The sequence below is a fragment of the Juglans regia genome, chromosome 7, assembly GCF_001411555.2.
Source record: "Juglans regia cultivar Chandler chromosome 7, Walnut 2.0, whole genome shotgun sequence".
NCBI classification, from domain to species: domain Eukaryota; kingdom Viridiplantae; phylum Streptophyta; class Magnoliopsida; order Fagales; family Juglandaceae; genus Juglans; species Juglans regia.
In genome coordinates, this window is record NC_049907.1 from 30,167,130 (window position 1) to 30,185,609 (window position 18,480).

Consider the following 18,480-nt stretch of genomic DNA (forward strand, 5'->3'; position numbering starts at 1 on the left):
ATAATCGGAGCGTATAATTAAAGGGAATCTTTTGTGGAATCAACGTGCACCTACGTCAACATGTTTTACTGGCCACATATGAGTACAGCCAATTTAAGCTGTTAGAACTTAGAGATGTAAATAAATAAATAAAGATAAAAGTGGTCTCCCATACGCAATACAAACCTTACCATTTACGTTAACTAATTTTTTACTTTCTTTCCCCCCACCATAATTTCCTCCATTCCTTCCTATTTCGTTCCTCCTAATTGGAAGGGCTGTTTTAGTTATATAAATTTAAATTATTTTATTTTATTTTATTTTGAGTTAAGGATAAGTTTGAAGGGTGGAATGAGATGTAAAATTTTTATTTCATCTCATTTCATCTCATCATTATACATTTTTCAAAATTCTCATATAAAATATAATAAATAATTCAACTTTTTTAAATCTCAATTTATATTTTTCAAATCTTAAAATAATAATAATATTAAAATATAATATTTTAAACACTCAAACAAAACATAAAATTCTCATTAATCTATATACAATTATTAAATGGAGATTATTTATATAAATTCATACAGTTATATTTTAAAAAAAAATTTAAAATTATAATAATATTTTTTTTAAAATAATACTTTTTTTTATTCTCATTTATAAATGAAATGTAATCTCTCATATTATAAATAAAACTCTTTTTTTTTTAATCTTATATAATTATTATAAATTTTTTTAAATTTTATATAAAATATAATAAATAATTTAATTTTTTCAAATTTTAAACTAGAGTAAAGTAAACGAATTTTCGCACAATCTCATCTAAACTAATTATCACATCTTCATCTAAACTGCTTATTGTATTAAAAACAGCTAGCTCTCCCACTCCCTCTCCCTATAAAAACAGCTAGCCGAGACCCAGTTCTAGAATTTCTGATTTACAGCTGCAAAACCTCGAAAGAAAGCCACCATATATAGCCTGCCCCAAGAGATCTATTCAATGGCTGCCGAATCCAGCAGCGGCAGCGGCGAAGCCTACCCCATCAAAACCATCGTTGTTTTAGTCCAAGAAAACCGCTCCTTCGATCACATGTTGGGATGGATGAAGTCCCTCAACCCTGAAATAAACGGCGTAGACGGAAAAGATCAGTCTAACTCCATTTCAACAACCGATCCTGCTAACTCCGAGGTAATCTACTACGGTGATAAATCCGGGTACGTGGTGCCGGACCCCGGCCACTCGTTCCAAGCCATCTACGAGCAAGTGTTCGGCGAGCCCTGGACGGAGGAATCCGCCGCGAAAAACCTGGCCCCGGAAATGAAAGGGTTCGCTCAAAACGCCGAGCGAACGGAGAAGGGACTGTCGGAGACGGTCATGAACGGGTACTTACCGGACAAGGTGCCGGTTTTCAAGGAGTTGGCGGCGGAGTTCGCGGTGTGCGACAGGTGGTTCGCGTCGATTCCGGCATCGACGCAGCCCAACCGACAGTACGTGCATTCGGCAACGTCGCACGGGCTGACCGGCAATGACACAAAGCAGCTGATTGCAGGGATGCCTCAGAAGACCATCTTTGAATCGGTGCATGAAGCTGGTCTTACTTTTGGGATCTATTATCAGTACCCTCCGGCCACCCTTTACTACAGGTAACGACATTAATCTCAACGCCAAATTAATTATTTATATGTTTTTAACCACAATTTCTAGATTCTTTTTTTTTTACTATTTTCTTCTCGATTTAACTATACAGAAATACTATCAATTCATCACATATCATATTATTTATTATAATTTTTTTAAATTTATACATAAAATATAATAAATAATTTAATTCTTTTCAAATTTTAAAATAATATTTTATTTAATTTATCTTAAACATATCATTTTATCTCATCTCACTATCTAAACTAGCCTTCAATAAATTTTAAAGTTTTTGACTAATTATGCTGAAAATATTTTAAAAAATGTCATCCACATGAGCCACTTGCTATATATATAATGAGACAAGCTCAAATAGAAAATTTATGAATAAAGTGAGTGCTGTTTTTAAATGAAATATATCTTTTGAAAGAGCAACAATATTAACATATTGATATTTACAATTTGGTTGTTCCAAAACTATATGAAAATATATATTTACAATTAAGCATGCAATCTATATTGACTAAACATACATAATTAACGTGGAAGTCTACCACACCAACTTGTATAAAAAAAAAAAGAAATTACTATTGTTGTTTTGAATTCCTTTTTAATTATAGTGAATTTCAAAATTAATTATTTATATATGTACACGACGTACGTGGCTTTATTTACCACTGTTTAAGATATTTCTTTTTATATATGTGTGTACATATGGACAGATTTTAAGACTGACTATTTTCTTTGATACAGAAATAAAAAATAAAAATAATTTATAAAAGATTAATGATAAACACATAATTACTCTTTATCCTACTAGCTCTTTCACCTAATCATGTTTTAAGATGAGAATATTTTGATAAAATCATAATATTTTATAAATTATTTTCATAAAAATAATATTAATTTAAAATGAAAATGATTGTGAATATAATATAATTGGGTACCTCAGAGTATTAGTCCTTTTAGGTTTGGTGAACAACCAAAAGAAGAAAAATTTTAGTTTGTCTTCTTATTTTAATCGCGGGTGTATTAATTTTTTAATTAATAATTAATTAAAAAATGATTTTTAATATATTAATATATTTTTTATTTTTTAAAAATATTTAAATATATTAAAAAATAAAAACTCATATTTGCATAGAGCGATCATTGCTGGCGGCAGCCTAGCATGACATTTAGATTATCATATATATTAATTGACTCACATGCATGAATTTTCAAGTAATTATATTATTATTAGTATGATCAGCCAGCCGTGCGGTCACGGAGCATAGTTACCGAATAATGCATGTGCATAATATATATATATATATATATATATATATATATATATATATATATATATATTATGCACATGCATTGCACATGAAAGTCCTAGCTAGCTTTTGGCTTTCTGGCCTTCCTGATTTCCCACTTAATCGAGTAGTTGGAGCCTACAATAATGGAGACGCCTTTGTTTGAAAGTTGAATTTTATATATTACAAATGCTGCTTATTATTTTTATATCACCACGTATCAATATATGACTTTTTATTTTTATTTTTTTATTTAAATATATATATATTTACACATTAATATGTGTGTTTAAAATATAAAGATAAAAATAATAAATCATATATTAATATCATGTGTTGTAAAAAATGATAAGTAGAATTTTTCTTTATATATACAATAGCTGGTTGGCAATATATATATATATATATATATATATATATATATATTATACTTGGTCCCATGAGTTTGCTCTCTCAGAGTTGCTGTTTGGGTATTTTATTTTTTAATTTTTCTTAGTATTAAAAAAATGACTATTAATTAATGAGTAATTCTACATGTAACCGTAAAGTATGTAACTGTCGTGTAATTATTTTGAAAAAAAATAAGATCTACTATTAAAAAATTAATTTTTTTCATGTAGATTTCATATTTTATTCATTTTTTTCAAAGCGATTACACGACAGTTGCATAATTTATAGTTACAAATATATTTTTTCTTAATAAAGTGATGTATTTTTTTATTTTTAAAAAATGTTTAAAAAATATTTGAAAGAAAAAAAAAAAAAAAAGTTACAATTTACAGTACTAGTAGGAAGTTTGAGAAGACAAACTCATGGGACCGAGCATCCTTACCGTATATACATGAATCGATGTACTTCTATCTAAAAAGTATAAACCATGATCCAATCCTAAAATAATATTATTACACAATTTGAATAATCCCAGATAGGACTCATTGCCCATGGATCTATTCTCCTTATAAAACAAACAAAAATAATTAAATGTTAGCAGAATTTGTCTTTAAGTAAGTAAATTATATTCAAAGAGAAATTAATTCCATTGAGATAAGAATAGTGATCATCATCATGAGCCGAACCTTTAAAGTTTCCATTTTTTTTTAATAAAATAGCCACCTTTTAACCTAATCGTACGTTGTGAATAGATACTTGCATGTGATCATTTAGTGGCTTGAGATTTTGTAAGATTGAAACGAGGTGATATAATTTTAGATAAAAGTTAAATATTAAATAAAATATTATTATTATTTTAAAATTTAAAAAATTAAATTATTTATTATATTTTATATAAAAAAAATTAAAAATTATAATAATAAAATGAGATAAAATAAAATCATTTCTATATCTAAACATAAGTAACTGTTATTAAGAAGTGAGGTTGAGTTATTATAATTAGAAAAGTTTTAGACATAAGTCTCACATTTTGTATATCTATTTAAAAATATATATTATTTTATTTTTTTATTCACGTAATAAAAATAATTTTAGACATATTTGTAAGTAAAATAAAATAAAATAAATAAAATGACATATTTTTAAATGAATATACATAATATAAGACTTATAAATAGCACCGTTGTTAAGTTATCTCTCGTTGGGAACTCCCGTTGGAGATTAGTAGTATATTTTTTATGTGTTTTTTTTAAGTTATTTTTTATATAGATTTTTTTAATAATTTTAAATATTTTAAAAAATAAAAAATATTTAGAATATTAATAAAAAAATATTTTTTTAATCACGAAGTAAAATGTTTTTATGATTTTTTTATTTTACTTCGTGATTAAGAAATTATTTTTTAATGATTTTTTTTTTACTTTTATTTAAGGAAGTGTTTGTAATGATGTTCTAAATTTATTTTATTTTTTTAAAAATACTTTTTATAATTTTTTATTTTACTTCATGATTAAGAAAGTATTTTTTAATATATATTTTTTTACTTTTTAATTAAAAAAATATTTTTTTAATGATGTTTTAAATTTATATTATTTTTTTAAAATATTTTAAAATAATAAAAAATTTATATAAAAAAATTTTTTAAATAAAACACATATAAAATATCACAGAGCTCCCAGCGGGGCTGTAGCATCACCCTTATTATTATTACGATCATCGTCGTCGTTATCTAACTAGTGGATTCACTGGCCAGTAATTAATAATGGCATTTAACAGTACTTTCGATAATTTTTATCCCAAAAAAAAAAAAAAGGAAGGCGGCTTGTCCTGTAAAATGATCATTAATTACTGGCGAAACTAACAATTCAGGATTATATTATTATAATAAGGCGGCTTGTCCTTTTAATGATCATTAATTTCATCGCCGCCTAATAATATAATCGTCTGATTTGGATATAATAATAAAAAAATATAATACAATTTATATTATTTAAATATTATAATTTTTTAATATTTTTATATAAAATATAATAAAAAATTCAGTTTTTATAAAGTTTAAAATAATAATAATATTAAAAAATAATATTTAATTTAATTTTCATCTCAATTCATCTCTTTTCATTTCAATTCACTATCTAAATATTTCTTAAGTATTAAAATAAAATAATATACAAATGTAATGTGATTGTGATTCCATATTATATAATAGAGACATATCATAAATTTCAAATAATTGTTTTTCACCTTCAATCAAAAAAATGTCAACACCTTTTCAATGTTATGCCATTATGGCTGTGAAGAAGAGATAAAACAAAGAAAGATTGAAAAGACCTAAAGAAAGATGCAAGAAAGTTACGGTTTTTTGGATTTTAGTTTGGGGTTGAAAATGATTTTTTTCCAAAAAGAAACAATGAAGTAGTGGTAGTTCAGGGTGAAAATTTTTCCAAAAATTTATTCCAAAGTTTTAAACTTTAAACAAGGCTGTACGTAAACTTCTTTTATTTTTTATTTTTTTGAAATTTATTATTAAAAATATATATTTTTTTAAAAAAAAACTAAATAATAGATCTTTTAGATTTTTGAAAGGAAAAATATGTTTTACAAATTTTGTGGGTTATTACAACTTTTTGTTGATTTTTTATTTTTTTTTTGAGAATCAATTAGAACTTTTTGTTGATTACGAAAGTTGTTGATGCAATTTTTTGTGGTGCTTGCAACTTCTTCTCGGTCACCTACAATCAGAGAATCAACCTTGAGTGATCTCATGAGTGGAGAATCCCTCCAATGGTTAAGTAGGAGACAAGTTGTATTCTCTTAATAGAGAAGTTGTATGCATACATACATATCTAATTTGCAATGCATGCATGCATACATACATATATACACCGGAGTTGATAGCATTCTACCGGCAAAAGTGTCTCTTACACGACATATCTTATCGATCGGCATGAACCTCTAACGAGATAAGCCTCATCGGTTAAGGTTCTCTACCGGTTACGATGGCTCTCCTTACATTATCCTATGATCCTAAACGATACGCTATATATAATTTCATTTCCTCACTTCGTACCTCATGAGCTTCTTATGATTGTTCTTTTGGTCACCCGACAATCTTTCATCATCCACAACGTATATTTATACCTAACAAAAGCTATTTTAGATTTTGGGATCGAGGGGCTATATAGGGAGAGATTTTCAGAGGTTTCAAGGGGTATGGGAATTTTTAAATTATTTTAGGGGCCATAAGCTATTTTTATAAAATTTTATGGTGGCTCTCCCTACTCTACATGTGGGCCAAATGCGCAAGGAATATAAACAGATTATAGAATAAGAGACCCTATAGACAACAGGCCGCGCTGAATGCATGCAATGATGAGGAATAGAGATGATCACTTCCACACGTACTTAGGTTGAATTCCATACCATCAAGGATTAGAAACTATCTAAAATCGACGGGGCATCGTACGGACAGGGCCTAGCCAAGAGTCAAATGGCTAGAAGACTCCAACAAACATCCTATTTCAGCTAGTCTCCATCCATTCCCGATACGGAAAAGCTGCTTTTAGCGGTTTTGATATAGTCCGGATATTGGACTGTTATGGCCAAAAGCCATGGCAGTTTGGTTTGTGTTGCACTTTGGTGGTTTGGACTGACTGAATGAGATCTCCACTTTCTCTTTCTCGTGATCTTTAGTTAGGAAAAACGAAAACATAGAAATAGGTTTTATGAGTAGTTTCAACTGTTTTAAGAGTAATCCAATTGCTTGGCAATGAACTTTTGGTTTGTACGCATTTGAATGATTTGTTACCACCGATGAAGGAAAAAAATGGAAAATGTTCATTAAACAAATACTCACTTTGCTATTTTCTTTACTTGGGAATTAATGTCTACCATTTCCATCATTTTCTAATTAATCGAATGATTTGATTGTGATCTCTAGGAATCTTAGAAAACTGAAATATTTGGCACACTTCCATGACTTTGATCTACACTTCAAGAAGCACTGCGAGGAGGGGAAATTGCCAAACTATGTTGTGATCGAACAAAGATGGTTCGACCTTTTATCCATACCTGCAAATGATGACCACCCTTCTCATGATGTCTCAGTAGGTCAGAAATTCATCAAGAAAGTGTATGAAACCTTAAGAGCAAGCCCACAGTGGAATGAAATCTTGTTCGTGATTACATATGATGAGCATGGTGGTTTTTACGACCATGTTCCGACGCCTATGACCGGAGTCCCTAGCCCCGATGACATCGTTGGCCCGGCACCATATAACTTCAAATTCGACCGCCTTGGTGTTAGGGTTCCGACCCTCTTGATTTCTCCATGGATTGAGCGTGGTACAGGTATGTCTTGCATGTTCTTCCTTTTTAAAAATTATGATTTTTTAAAGTAGCTTTGGGAATAATTAAATAGAAACTGACCGTACGTTGATGATCAAAATAAATGCAGTGTTGCATGGGCCATCAGGACCATATCCCACGTCAGAGTTCGAGCATTCTTCGATTGCAGCAACTGTCAAAAAGATTTTCAACCTCAAAGAATTCCTAACAAAGCGCGATGAATGGGCGGGCACTTTTGATGTTGTTTTGAGTAAAGATAGCCCAAGAACAGATTGTCCAGGTAAACCTTCATTACATCTTTATAAATTGACACCAACTAGTCTTTATGTTCTTATTTTTGTAAGAAAAATAATGTTTTTCATCGTAAATTTTATTGTCACCCATCACATGATCTATTATGTGGCATATTTTAAGCACATATCGTTTTAAATTAAAAGCCATTTAAAATGTACCATATCAATAAATATATATATCAACATGCACACCACCAAGGTGGTAGTTTAGTTGGTATGAGCTGGTATTCCATAGCCTCGAGGTCAGGAGTTTGAGTTGGGCGTAAGTTGAAACCGCTTGTGAGAGTAGTGCCTAACCAAAAGTCTATGGGATGGGCTTTGGACCGACTAACAGCTTGGTGGTGTCGTGGTGACGGGCACGCCCATTGGGTAGTAGCTATGGTTTAAACTGGACATTCCACAGCAAGGAGGGGCTCTTAAGGTCACGCCCAGGGAGGGTAATTACACTGGTCGCCCCCATCTCCCCTTTAGCTGAGAAAAAAAATATATATATATATCAACATGCACTTCCTTGATCCTTCACTTGAAGGCATGACTAAAATTAAAGGACTACTGCTAAAAGACCTCAAAAAAGTCCTAACTAATACGGTTATTACCAAAAAATATATTGACTCTCTCTATTCATGAACACAAAGATGTTATGTTAAAATTGGTAGCTAGCTAGAAACCATATTAATTTTGATGCAAAAAAATATTGCAGTTAGTTTGGGGGAACCTGAGGAGATGCGAGAGGGTGGAGCAAAAGAAGATGCAAAACTGAGCGAGTTTCAAGAGGAGATAGTACAATTGGCTGCAGTATTGAATGGGGACCATAGAAAGGACATCTACCCCGACAAACTGGTGGAAAATATGACTGTTGCAGAGGCTGCTAAATATGCTCAAGATGGATTCAAGAAATTCTTGAACGAGTGTGAGAAAGCCAGGGCAAGTGGAGTAGACGAGGACGAGATTGTTGAATGCCCCACATCCCCCGGCCCATCATCATCATCATCATCATCACCCAACAAATCCTTCGTGCACAAGATCTTTTCTTGTTTGATCTGTAGTGATTGAAAAACTTCCATCAGTACCCAACAAACCCCTTTGGTGCAGTATTCTTAATTATTCAATTCGTTTGGATTTATAGATTTATTTGTTCAATAATAATGTACTGACACTGCCTTGCACATGCAGTACTATTCTTCTTGTATGATTTGATCATGTTATTATTGTATGTTTCTCGTTATATTAATGCCAAATTATTGAAGAAGTTTGAATACATACCGAACTAATTCGGGTTATTCCGAATGTATCAATGCTTTCATGCTTCTCGATTCTGCTAATTTAAGCAGCAGGAGGGGGCATCATCCAGAACGCATCTTTTGTAGCTGCCGTTTCAGATACAAGTTTCATAATAATCTGATTTCATGATATTTGGGTCGTGGAGAGGGGGTGGGGGGCTGTTTGTGCTTTGGCTGCTGCTGAGATATGTATTGCGTCAATTGAGAGTCTGGATGTAGCTTAATTTGTTCCGCGACGTCGGGCGGTGGAGGCGGGCGAGAATGCGTTGATGGGGGTAGATTTGGCAATAGCTAGTTTTTTCTCTGTTGATGTTTTTGCCATCCATGCTAGTATAGTTGTCACCAAAAAAGGGGGACTTGGAATTTTGAAGGACAAAGGATACAATTTGGAACAAAATTACACACAAGTTACGACTAATTTTTCAGCGATTCCCCACATAGACTATTTAACCTGGAATTGGACGATATTGATGTTTTAAACACTCCCGCACCCCGACCTCTTTTTTTTTTTTTTTTTGGCTTTCTGGATTAGTTAAAATTCTTGTATACAAATAAACTTCGATCAACAGCAATGAAGACTTTTTAAAAGATGGTGCCTCAACTAGTTTCCCTGTCTGCTCCGATTTTCTGTCAATCTTCTCCAGACCATCTTTCCGCAATGAATCAACGTCAAGCTTGCAATGAAATAAAGGAGAGGTATACCGATGATGCAACCCCCCGACGCAAAATTTACCAGTGTCTGAGAAGCAAAAGGCAAAAATTAGTTAGATCTATTCCAGCCGTAATTGCCAAAAATTCAATATAAACTTGAGAGAAGCATTGGAGCAAGGTTTTCCAAATCCCCAACATGATCCAAAGCAATACAACTGGGACTCAGCAAATTTATCCAAATCACAAGTACAGCAATTAGTCCAAAGATACTAATTACAATTTTAAAGTTATTTGAAGAATACAAAAATGATATTATAATAATCAACACCTGAATTCAGACTCATTTACTTTGTTCTAAATTAGACTTGCTCTTGATTTTTCTGTTCACTAACATCTCTCGATTGGGTCTCAACTATAGAGATAAATCAATTATAAAAACTATAGATTAAGCATTCATACTTCCTTCCCCTAAACGAGAACTTAGATTTAGTAGCTCGTTTAGCCCTCAAGTTCAAGTCAGGTTGTACCATTACCAGGGCCCACCGTGGCCACAATAAATTCCACAATCCAGACCATTGAAGTCATGGAAGTTTAAACTTAAAAGAATCATAACATGATAGAGCTCGTGTCCTACCTACACCACCAGTGATCAACAACTATCATCTTCTTTGTTACTACCACAATTCCAATTGAAACACTTTTACAGTATATCTCCTTCTATTCTACATAGAACAACATTGAATCTGATAAGCGGTACAGGCGTCAGGGAAGCAGAGAGAAAAGGAGGGGCAGGGGGTGGAGAGGTGTTGGCCCACTCCCATATTTATTGTTAATTGGGAGTCTCTATGAATGGCTTCTTCTCTTTTCCTTTGACTTGTCCAACTGACCATTCAGGAAAACTGTTCCAGACGCTTGTAACCCTTCTCCAAATTAAAATTAAAAACCAAAACTTATCCTCAAATTTAAATCTGAGTCAGTCTAGGTTCAAAAGCAAACAATCCAACGATCATACCAAGATATATGTCAGAAAATTTGTTTCCAGATGTAAAAGCTTGCTTATATATGTCAGCACTTAACATGAAGTTTTCTCTCCTTTGTAGGTTACAGTTTACACTACGACTCATGAAGCTAGGTTCAAGTCAATTCCCGGAAAGGCAAACATTTTATCAGGTACTCCAACTCCAACGTATCCCTAGGCCAGAATTTCACTATTCCCGGGAGTTGCGTTATTGCTAGGGCATATGAACAGAGCACGCAAAACAGAAGATTTTTTTAGTTAGCAAGACAGCTTATAATTACATATTTTCATTAAGAGATTTTTGAAAAAAATATGAAGCCACTACAATAAATCATAACTTCTGAACTAATCAAGTTATTTGAACCCAAGATGGGAAAACAATGGCTATTTATTCTCTAGATATTCCAATTTCAGGGTCTAGTCAAAGGGGTAACTCTATCTACATCCAATCATAGAAGCTCAATCTATGTTTCAAGACTAATTTTCATGTGCAGTTCGACAACAGATTTTTTTTTAATATGTAACTTCAACGGCAGATAGTTACTGAGTTCTGAATGTATAACTGTTTAACGAGTTTACAGCATGGATTTGTAAAGAGCAGGTTCTTACCACCATTCCTGCTACAAGATGAACTACAGGAACAAAAACTTGGTCCACTTTGTTCCCTTCTGCATATCCATTAAATGCAATGACCATGGAGAAAGTGTGAATCGTAACAAATGCAAGAGCAATGATTGCTGCAATACATAGGGCAGTCATTGTTAGTCAAAAAACCCCCCATAACACCAAAAATTTTCAGATTAACTATCATCAATTAAGTTCAAGTAATGCTATGATATATGATGCATATGAGAAAATGATAAGACAAGTAAACTCACCAGAAACAAGAAAAAAGGGTATCTGAGAGCACCTGTCCACAAAAAACGTAGCTGGACCAAATGCTGGTGTTAAGAGGCTAAGACAGAAAAACACAGCATGTGCCACACCGTGACCCAAACCACCAGCTGCATACAATTGATTGAAATTAGCACCAGGCATATTAGAAAGAGAAGATGTTGAGTCAATATTGTACAAAATGTAATGTCTCGGAGAGATTTCCCCAAAGGAAAAAAAAAAAAAAGGAAAAAAGAGCAAGGTGGAGGGGAGTGATTGTAATGCATTAAATCAGATGTATCTACGACTTCAAAGAGGGACAACAAGCTTACTGGTCTTAACTTAAAACCCTATGCAACTACTGTGACATATGGTACATGTTTTTTAGCACCATGTTGTTGGAAAGGACCATTTTTAATAATTAATGCATTTCATTACAAGTGCATAGGGGCACAACCCAAGTGCATAGGGAGTATACAAAAGGAAACACCCAAGTAACAAAAAGAGGAAAAGTCTTTGAAAGTCTAGAAAACAAAGAGATATAAAGTCGTGGTGAGCAGCCATCTAAATATAGAGGGTGCCAAAGATAGTAGCTTTTAACTCTAACACCATCCTTTCTCAGCTTTCAAAAGTTCAAACATTGCATTATTGCCAAATACACCACATTAAGCATAAGGAGACCCATCTTCCAAACAACTGAATTTCTGTGGCCTTGGATTAGCCAACAGGCCAACAACTCCACCACTCATTGGAGCATAACCCACTCAATCACAAAAGTGTTGAATATCGTCATCCATAGCTCCATAACCAACTCACAATGCAGCAAAAGGTGATCGATGCTTTCCCCATTTTGCTTACACAAGGTACACCAATTCAAAACCAAACTGTGTCCCTTTCTCATATAAATGATTAGGATCTTTTGTGGTGCCGCCAACCAAACAAAAAAGCAATCCTTGAAGGTACATTGTTTCTCCAAATACACTTCCCACAGAAACGAAGAGCCAATAGAAGAGATAAGCACATTGAAATAGGATTTAACCATAAAAGTATGTATTTTGGATGAGCTTCAACATATTAGATCATCACCTCCTCTTCACCTGAAAGATTACAACTTGTTGAAGAACGAAGAGAACATCTTTATTCCCAAATCATGGGCCGCTCTGATAAAAGTTACATTCCATTGGGTAACGCTGTTTGAAATTTACAAGTGTTTTACAAGAATAAATGATACAGCTTAGGGAAGATAATTTTTCAAAGGTTGACCAAAAGGAGAGAGTCCCTCTTGGTCAGTGCAACATGCCCACCTTTGGAAAAGTAAAGCCGCTTCCACCTTGCAACAAGTCATTCCACCTTTTCTATAATCTAAATGCGCCTTCAAAGGTTGGAAATCACCATTTGAGAATGTATAAAATAGTTTCATATTTGTTGGAGTTTACTATCACTTGTTTTAGATGATATACTTTCTTTCAAGGTGTTTCTCTTGCATATCTCTCATGCAAGAGATATGCAAGAAAGGATCATGAAACATTCTAAACCTGGAAACAATAGTCTTAGGATCTTAGCAATCTTTCTAACCTCATTTCCGTTCTACGATCACACATATCTAACTAATAGCATATCTAGTATTGGTGAAAGTGTCAAGCGCACTTAAGTGCAAATGTTGCCTAGATCCTAGGCGCAAAGCACTATTGTGTGACTAATTGAAGTGACGCGCAAATTTTTAAAACATAAAATCCAAAAAATAGAATAAAATCTTTTCAAAAAATAAAAAACAAAGAAGCAAGATAGTAATAAATTAATAATAGCCTATTAACTCAATTTGTTAGAGTAATGTACCATAAAATTTAAATGTAGCATTTTAATTCTCTTGTTCTTTACAAAATATACACAACCATGATATTTGAGTCATAATCAAAATAAGTATACGGTTGAATCAAAATATATCCAAAAGCAACATCAACAAAAGCACAAGTATGTATGTATTGACTTTTATGCTAACATAACCAATAAAATGCAATCCCAACGTATATAATCTTAGGTATTGACCACAAATACATAGCCCAAACAAGCAGTAAAAGTGAGCACTGGTATTTTATATAAAAACTACAAAAGCTCACTTTCACTTATACTGATTGTAAGAGTTTCTTAAATTGCAAATACAGTTTGTGAAGGTGGCTATGTTGGTCATTCCCCTGTTTCAGCTGTTTTCGTGAGTCACATAACCCTGCACCCTCTATTTTTTATCCTCTTGGTTAAAAGTCACTATGTGACCCTCTTTTTTTCTTTAAGTCTTTTCATCAAGAAACCATGTTATATTTTTTTCAATTTAATTTTCAAAATTGCTTAGGTCCTGCTACTCAGAGCCAAACTTTGGATTTTTGCCAGTCCCTAATGCTCAACCAATCTAAAACCTCCATAATTACTTTAACAAATACAATTTTTTTGTTTTTTTTGACCAGTAATAAAATAACCAGGTAATTGACATATAGCAATCCAGATATTGAAAAAAAATAAAAAAAAAATTAATGAACAATAATCTAGCAACCAGCTATTTGTTGGAAAAAAGCAACAAAAAGCAATAAGCAGAAACTGCCAAAATTGCATCCAAAATGGATGGTGGAGATTATGTCTGAAAATCGGGCTTTTGAATTTTTTATGCCAACCAAGAAGAAAAATATCATCACAACGCCTGCTCAAAGGTAAGCTATTGGAATATGTGCTTGTTAGAAAGCAACCATGAGATTAAACAGGTAGGAGAGTGAAACTTATACAGATCTTACCCAGAGCAATTTGCATTTTATCTGTCTGAAATAAGCGTGGCTTTGAGACTTTGTCAGCAAAATTATCCAACAAATCCTCCAACCTCCTATGTAAAGCCACCAGAGAAGTTAAGCTATGAGAGAGAGAGTGAGAGAGAGAGAGAGAGAGAGAGAGAGAGCCCAATTTATATCCATCCCCGATGAATATAATACAAACAAAATATGGTTTAAAAGCATGACTATCGATATACCAGCATTGATGCACCAGGTCCCATCAAAACACCGCATTTAAGCAGACCAATAAAAAAAACATCCCTATAGATATAAGATTTTAGCATATAATGGATTACTTTTCTTCCTTTTTCCCTTATGACAGGTAGAGGATTCCAACAAATGTTACAATAAATATCAAAACTCATGCAAGAAGAAATATAAATTATATCAGTACTAGGGAGGGAGAGCAACCATTAAATTTCAAGGAGAGAGGCTATCGTCCAGACAAGAAGGAAAAGTTTAAGAGCCTTTTTTTGTGTGAAGAAGTTTAAGAGCATTAAAAAGTTGATGGTCCAAATCAGAACTTTTTATTTATTTTTTAAATATTAACTTAATTTAAGAATTGAAAATTAAATGATACATAGCATTTAGGAGTCAGATTCTTTAGGTTTCACAAAACATTAAAACAGAACTTTGTTATTTGTAGCAAACAGAAGCACATCTAACACTAGGAAGGCATAAGAGTGGGAAACGATTGACATATTATAACCATCGACAGGTTTAACTGACTGTGGCATCAGTTGGATGTAAGAGAACATGAGCGGGAAAAAACTGCAGAGCATTCAGATAAATACAGCTCCATTAAGCAAAATATTGCCATAGAAAATTTGAAAATGAAGACTACATTGGCTTACCAAACCAAGTTCACCATATATGGTAACAAAATACTTTGAACTCCCTCTAGTTCACAAATTACACTCACTTTCGCTGGTGAGCGTGTGCCGGTAATAGACTCCAGATAGTATTTTAAATTACTAACATCTGTTAGCTTTATGGATGAGAACTCACTCTTAAGTTTTCAAAATGGTCAATATATCTAAACTTTCTTGCATTCATCCCTCCCACCCTCTCTCTCCACTCTTCACTGTCAAACTTTTTAATAAAAATAATCCAAAAATTTTCTGCAATAACTTTCACATTCTGAGCTCTTCTTCTCCACTCTTCACTGTCAAGCTTTTAAATAAAAATAATCCAAACATTTTCGCCAATAACTTCCACATTCTGAGCTCTTCTATCTCATTTAACCAGCAATGATTTTGAAATCCAAATCTATCACTTCATGCACAAAGAACAAATCCAGAGCACGAGGTCCAGTATGGCAATATGTGGATGATTGGTGCGCTAAAATGAAGTCAGCGGAAGGGTTGGGGAATATTCTCTAGATTTATAAGATTCGATGTGGGCAATGGAGCTAAGATCATATTTTGGCATGATGTTTGGTGTGGTGATCAATCCTTCAAGGCTGCTTTCCTGGAGTTGGTTAGACTTTACAAGGAGGCATTAGTGGCACAATTTTGGCAACTCTCCAATAACACCAAACAAGAGAATATCACTTTTACTCGATCAGCACAAGATTGGCAATCGGAGTTTTTTTCCTTATCTTTCAACCTATTCTACTCCCCTAGGTTGAGAGGTAGTGGAGAGAATACATTTTGGTGGATCCCATACAAAAGAAATAACTTTTGGTCCAGAAATTTTTACCACACATGGTTATTTGGCACAAGTATTCTGTTCACGCATGGTTACCATGCATTGCAGGTGATGCCCTAAAGGTTTTTAGATTTGTTGGCTTGTTGGAGAAGTCAAGATATAGATCGTTTCAACGTAAGATTTTGGCGAATGGTCCCTTTATGTCTGATGTGGTGCATGTGGAATGAACCTAATGCTCAAACCTATGAAGATTGCAAGAAGACAGTCGATGAGCTCAGAGCCGTAATGTTAAAAACTCTTTGTCTAGATTTCGGCTTAGAATAGTTTCCTTTCTAGTCATATCGATTCTATGTCCTCCTAATTTCCTTCTTCTTTCTAGCCAGGAGCTCTCACTGGTATGCACCGTGTACTTGGCATGTGCCCCTTTGCACTTTTAATAAAATTGATTGACTTATAAAAAAAAAAACTTAAAGCCCCACTTTTTATTGGTAAATACATGTTCACAAAAGAAATAAAGCCTCATCCAAGCACATATGAATAAATAACATGTGCATGTATCTCAATTTGGCATGTGAACAAAACAGGAGAACTCAAACCTCCATGAACACCAAAAGAAAAATAATTTCAGCAACCTAGCGTTACAGGTCTTCAAAATAGGAAGAACGGGTTCTGTTTGCATCATGTTACAAAGAATAGCTCAAACTCACACAAACTTGCAAAAAAAATGTATTGGAAGGAAACACTAAGATATGAGCTTACTTGTATACTTTCCAGAAAAGAACCCGAAGCCCTTCTTGAAAAGCAATGGATGTGAATATAAGTAGTCCATAGGGCCACCAAGATGTTGATTTAAGAGGAAGAAAAACCCTCCACACTCCCGACAGCACAATCAAACTTGTTAGCCATAACAGTGTACTGCATGCAACAAACAAGAGGGCTATATTAACAGATTATGTTAAAGCCAGTATGTGGATAATCCTTTTCTTTCCTTCTTGTCTCTTTTTAAAGTCTTTTTTTTTTTTTTTTGGGTATAAATGCAAAGTATGATGGCAGTCCAACATTGCACTTAAAAAAAGTTTCTTAATAACTGGTAGAACAGGAATATAATATTCTCATTATTTCAATAGAATTCCTTTAGGAAGAAGAAGAAGCTAATTCAATCCAACGCAATGCCAGATAAAACTTGTGCTAGAAAGAGTTCAAATCGTTTCACTTCCTACTGACCAGGAAGAAACTGAATTACACAATAATTAGACTGAAAGAAGTTTCACAGCTTTTGTGCAACAAGAATAGAACATACAGTAATACAGAAGTGCATATATACAATATACACAGAATATATTTGTGCCTGGGGATATACATGCATATAGTCATGATCTGAAGCATATATTAAATGGAAAATGATAGACATACAACCATTTTTACAATATTTTATACAACTATGTTTTAAATGAGAGGCATTTTTGTAAAATACATGTATTGATATATAGTCATGATTAGAAGCATATATGGGTGGTACCCAGGAAGCTAAATTCTAATGTTAGCCTAGCCACTTAACTCTCTCCCTCTCTCGGTCCTCATATTTCCATTCTAGTGTCTAATAAAGCACCATACTTGACAGATTACCAAGTACTACTTAATATTTATTTATTTATTTTTGTAGAAAGAGGAAGGTACCTCTTTAACTAACTATATTAGAGAATTATTACTTCAGTTTCACACAGAAATCAATGTACGAATACAATGAACTCATAAATTATTTTGAAAAAGAAACGCACTCAAACTGCCACATACTATTCACCAAATTTTTTCTTCCTCTTATCAGATAATTAGCTACCACTCTGTTTGGTTTCCGAGATAATTATCCCTCGAGCCGATTCTTACGCTTTCTCGGGTCCGAGGACCCCTAACTTTCTTTTCTGTTCGTGAATTCTCGGGAAAACTTGCAGCGAGAAAGAAAATTAAACAAGATCAAAGACGCATGCATATAAAAGACAAAGGAGGGGAAGAATTAACAAAATGGGAGCGTACCTAGAAAGGACAGTGAGGATCAAGAAGGGCTTCTTGGAGATGACGGAGACGAAGAGAGAAAGAGAGGGGCCTAAAGCTAGCAAGGCGTATCCGATCCCTGCCGCTACCGTCATGTCTCCTCGCAATATCTTCTTTGAAATACCAGCTGATTGGCTTCGGAAGACAATCCAAAAGCCAAGAGCCGAGAACAGCTTGAGAGACTTTTGACTTCTCTGTCT

General features: G+C 33.2%; 2 protein-coding genes across 2 annotated transcripts; one reads left to right on the forward strand and one right to left on the reverse strand.

Moving 5' to 3' along the window:
• The first annotated feature begins 791 nt into the window (after positions 1-791).
• LOC108980052 (non-specific phospholipase C4-like) lies at positions 792-9,210 on the forward strand. The gene is made up of 4 exons (XM_018950873.2): positions 792-1,623; positions 7,247-7,656; positions 7,763-7,933; positions 8,647-9,210. Exons 1-4 carry the CDS (start codon positions 980-982, stop codon positions 8,997-8,999), a joined length of 1,578 nt encoding a protein of 525 aa, XP_018806418.1. The 5' UTR covers positions 792-979; the 3' UTR covers positions 9,000-9,210.
• Positions 9,211-9,562: 352 nt separating this feature from the next.
• On the reverse strand, positions 9,563-18,480 carry LOC108980061 (gamma-secretase subunit APH1-like). The gene is made up of 6 exons (XM_018950880.2): positions 18,263-18,480; positions 16,991-17,146; positions 14,549-14,634; positions 11,774-11,899; positions 11,505-11,632; positions 9,563-9,965 (listed from the first exon to the last, which is right to left on the reverse strand). The coding sequence occupies exons 1-6, from the start codon at positions 18,373-18,375 to the stop codon at positions 9,828-9,830; spliced, it is 747 nt and encodes a 248-aa protein (XP_018806425.1). The 5' UTR covers positions 18,376-18,480; the 3' UTR covers positions 9,563-9,827.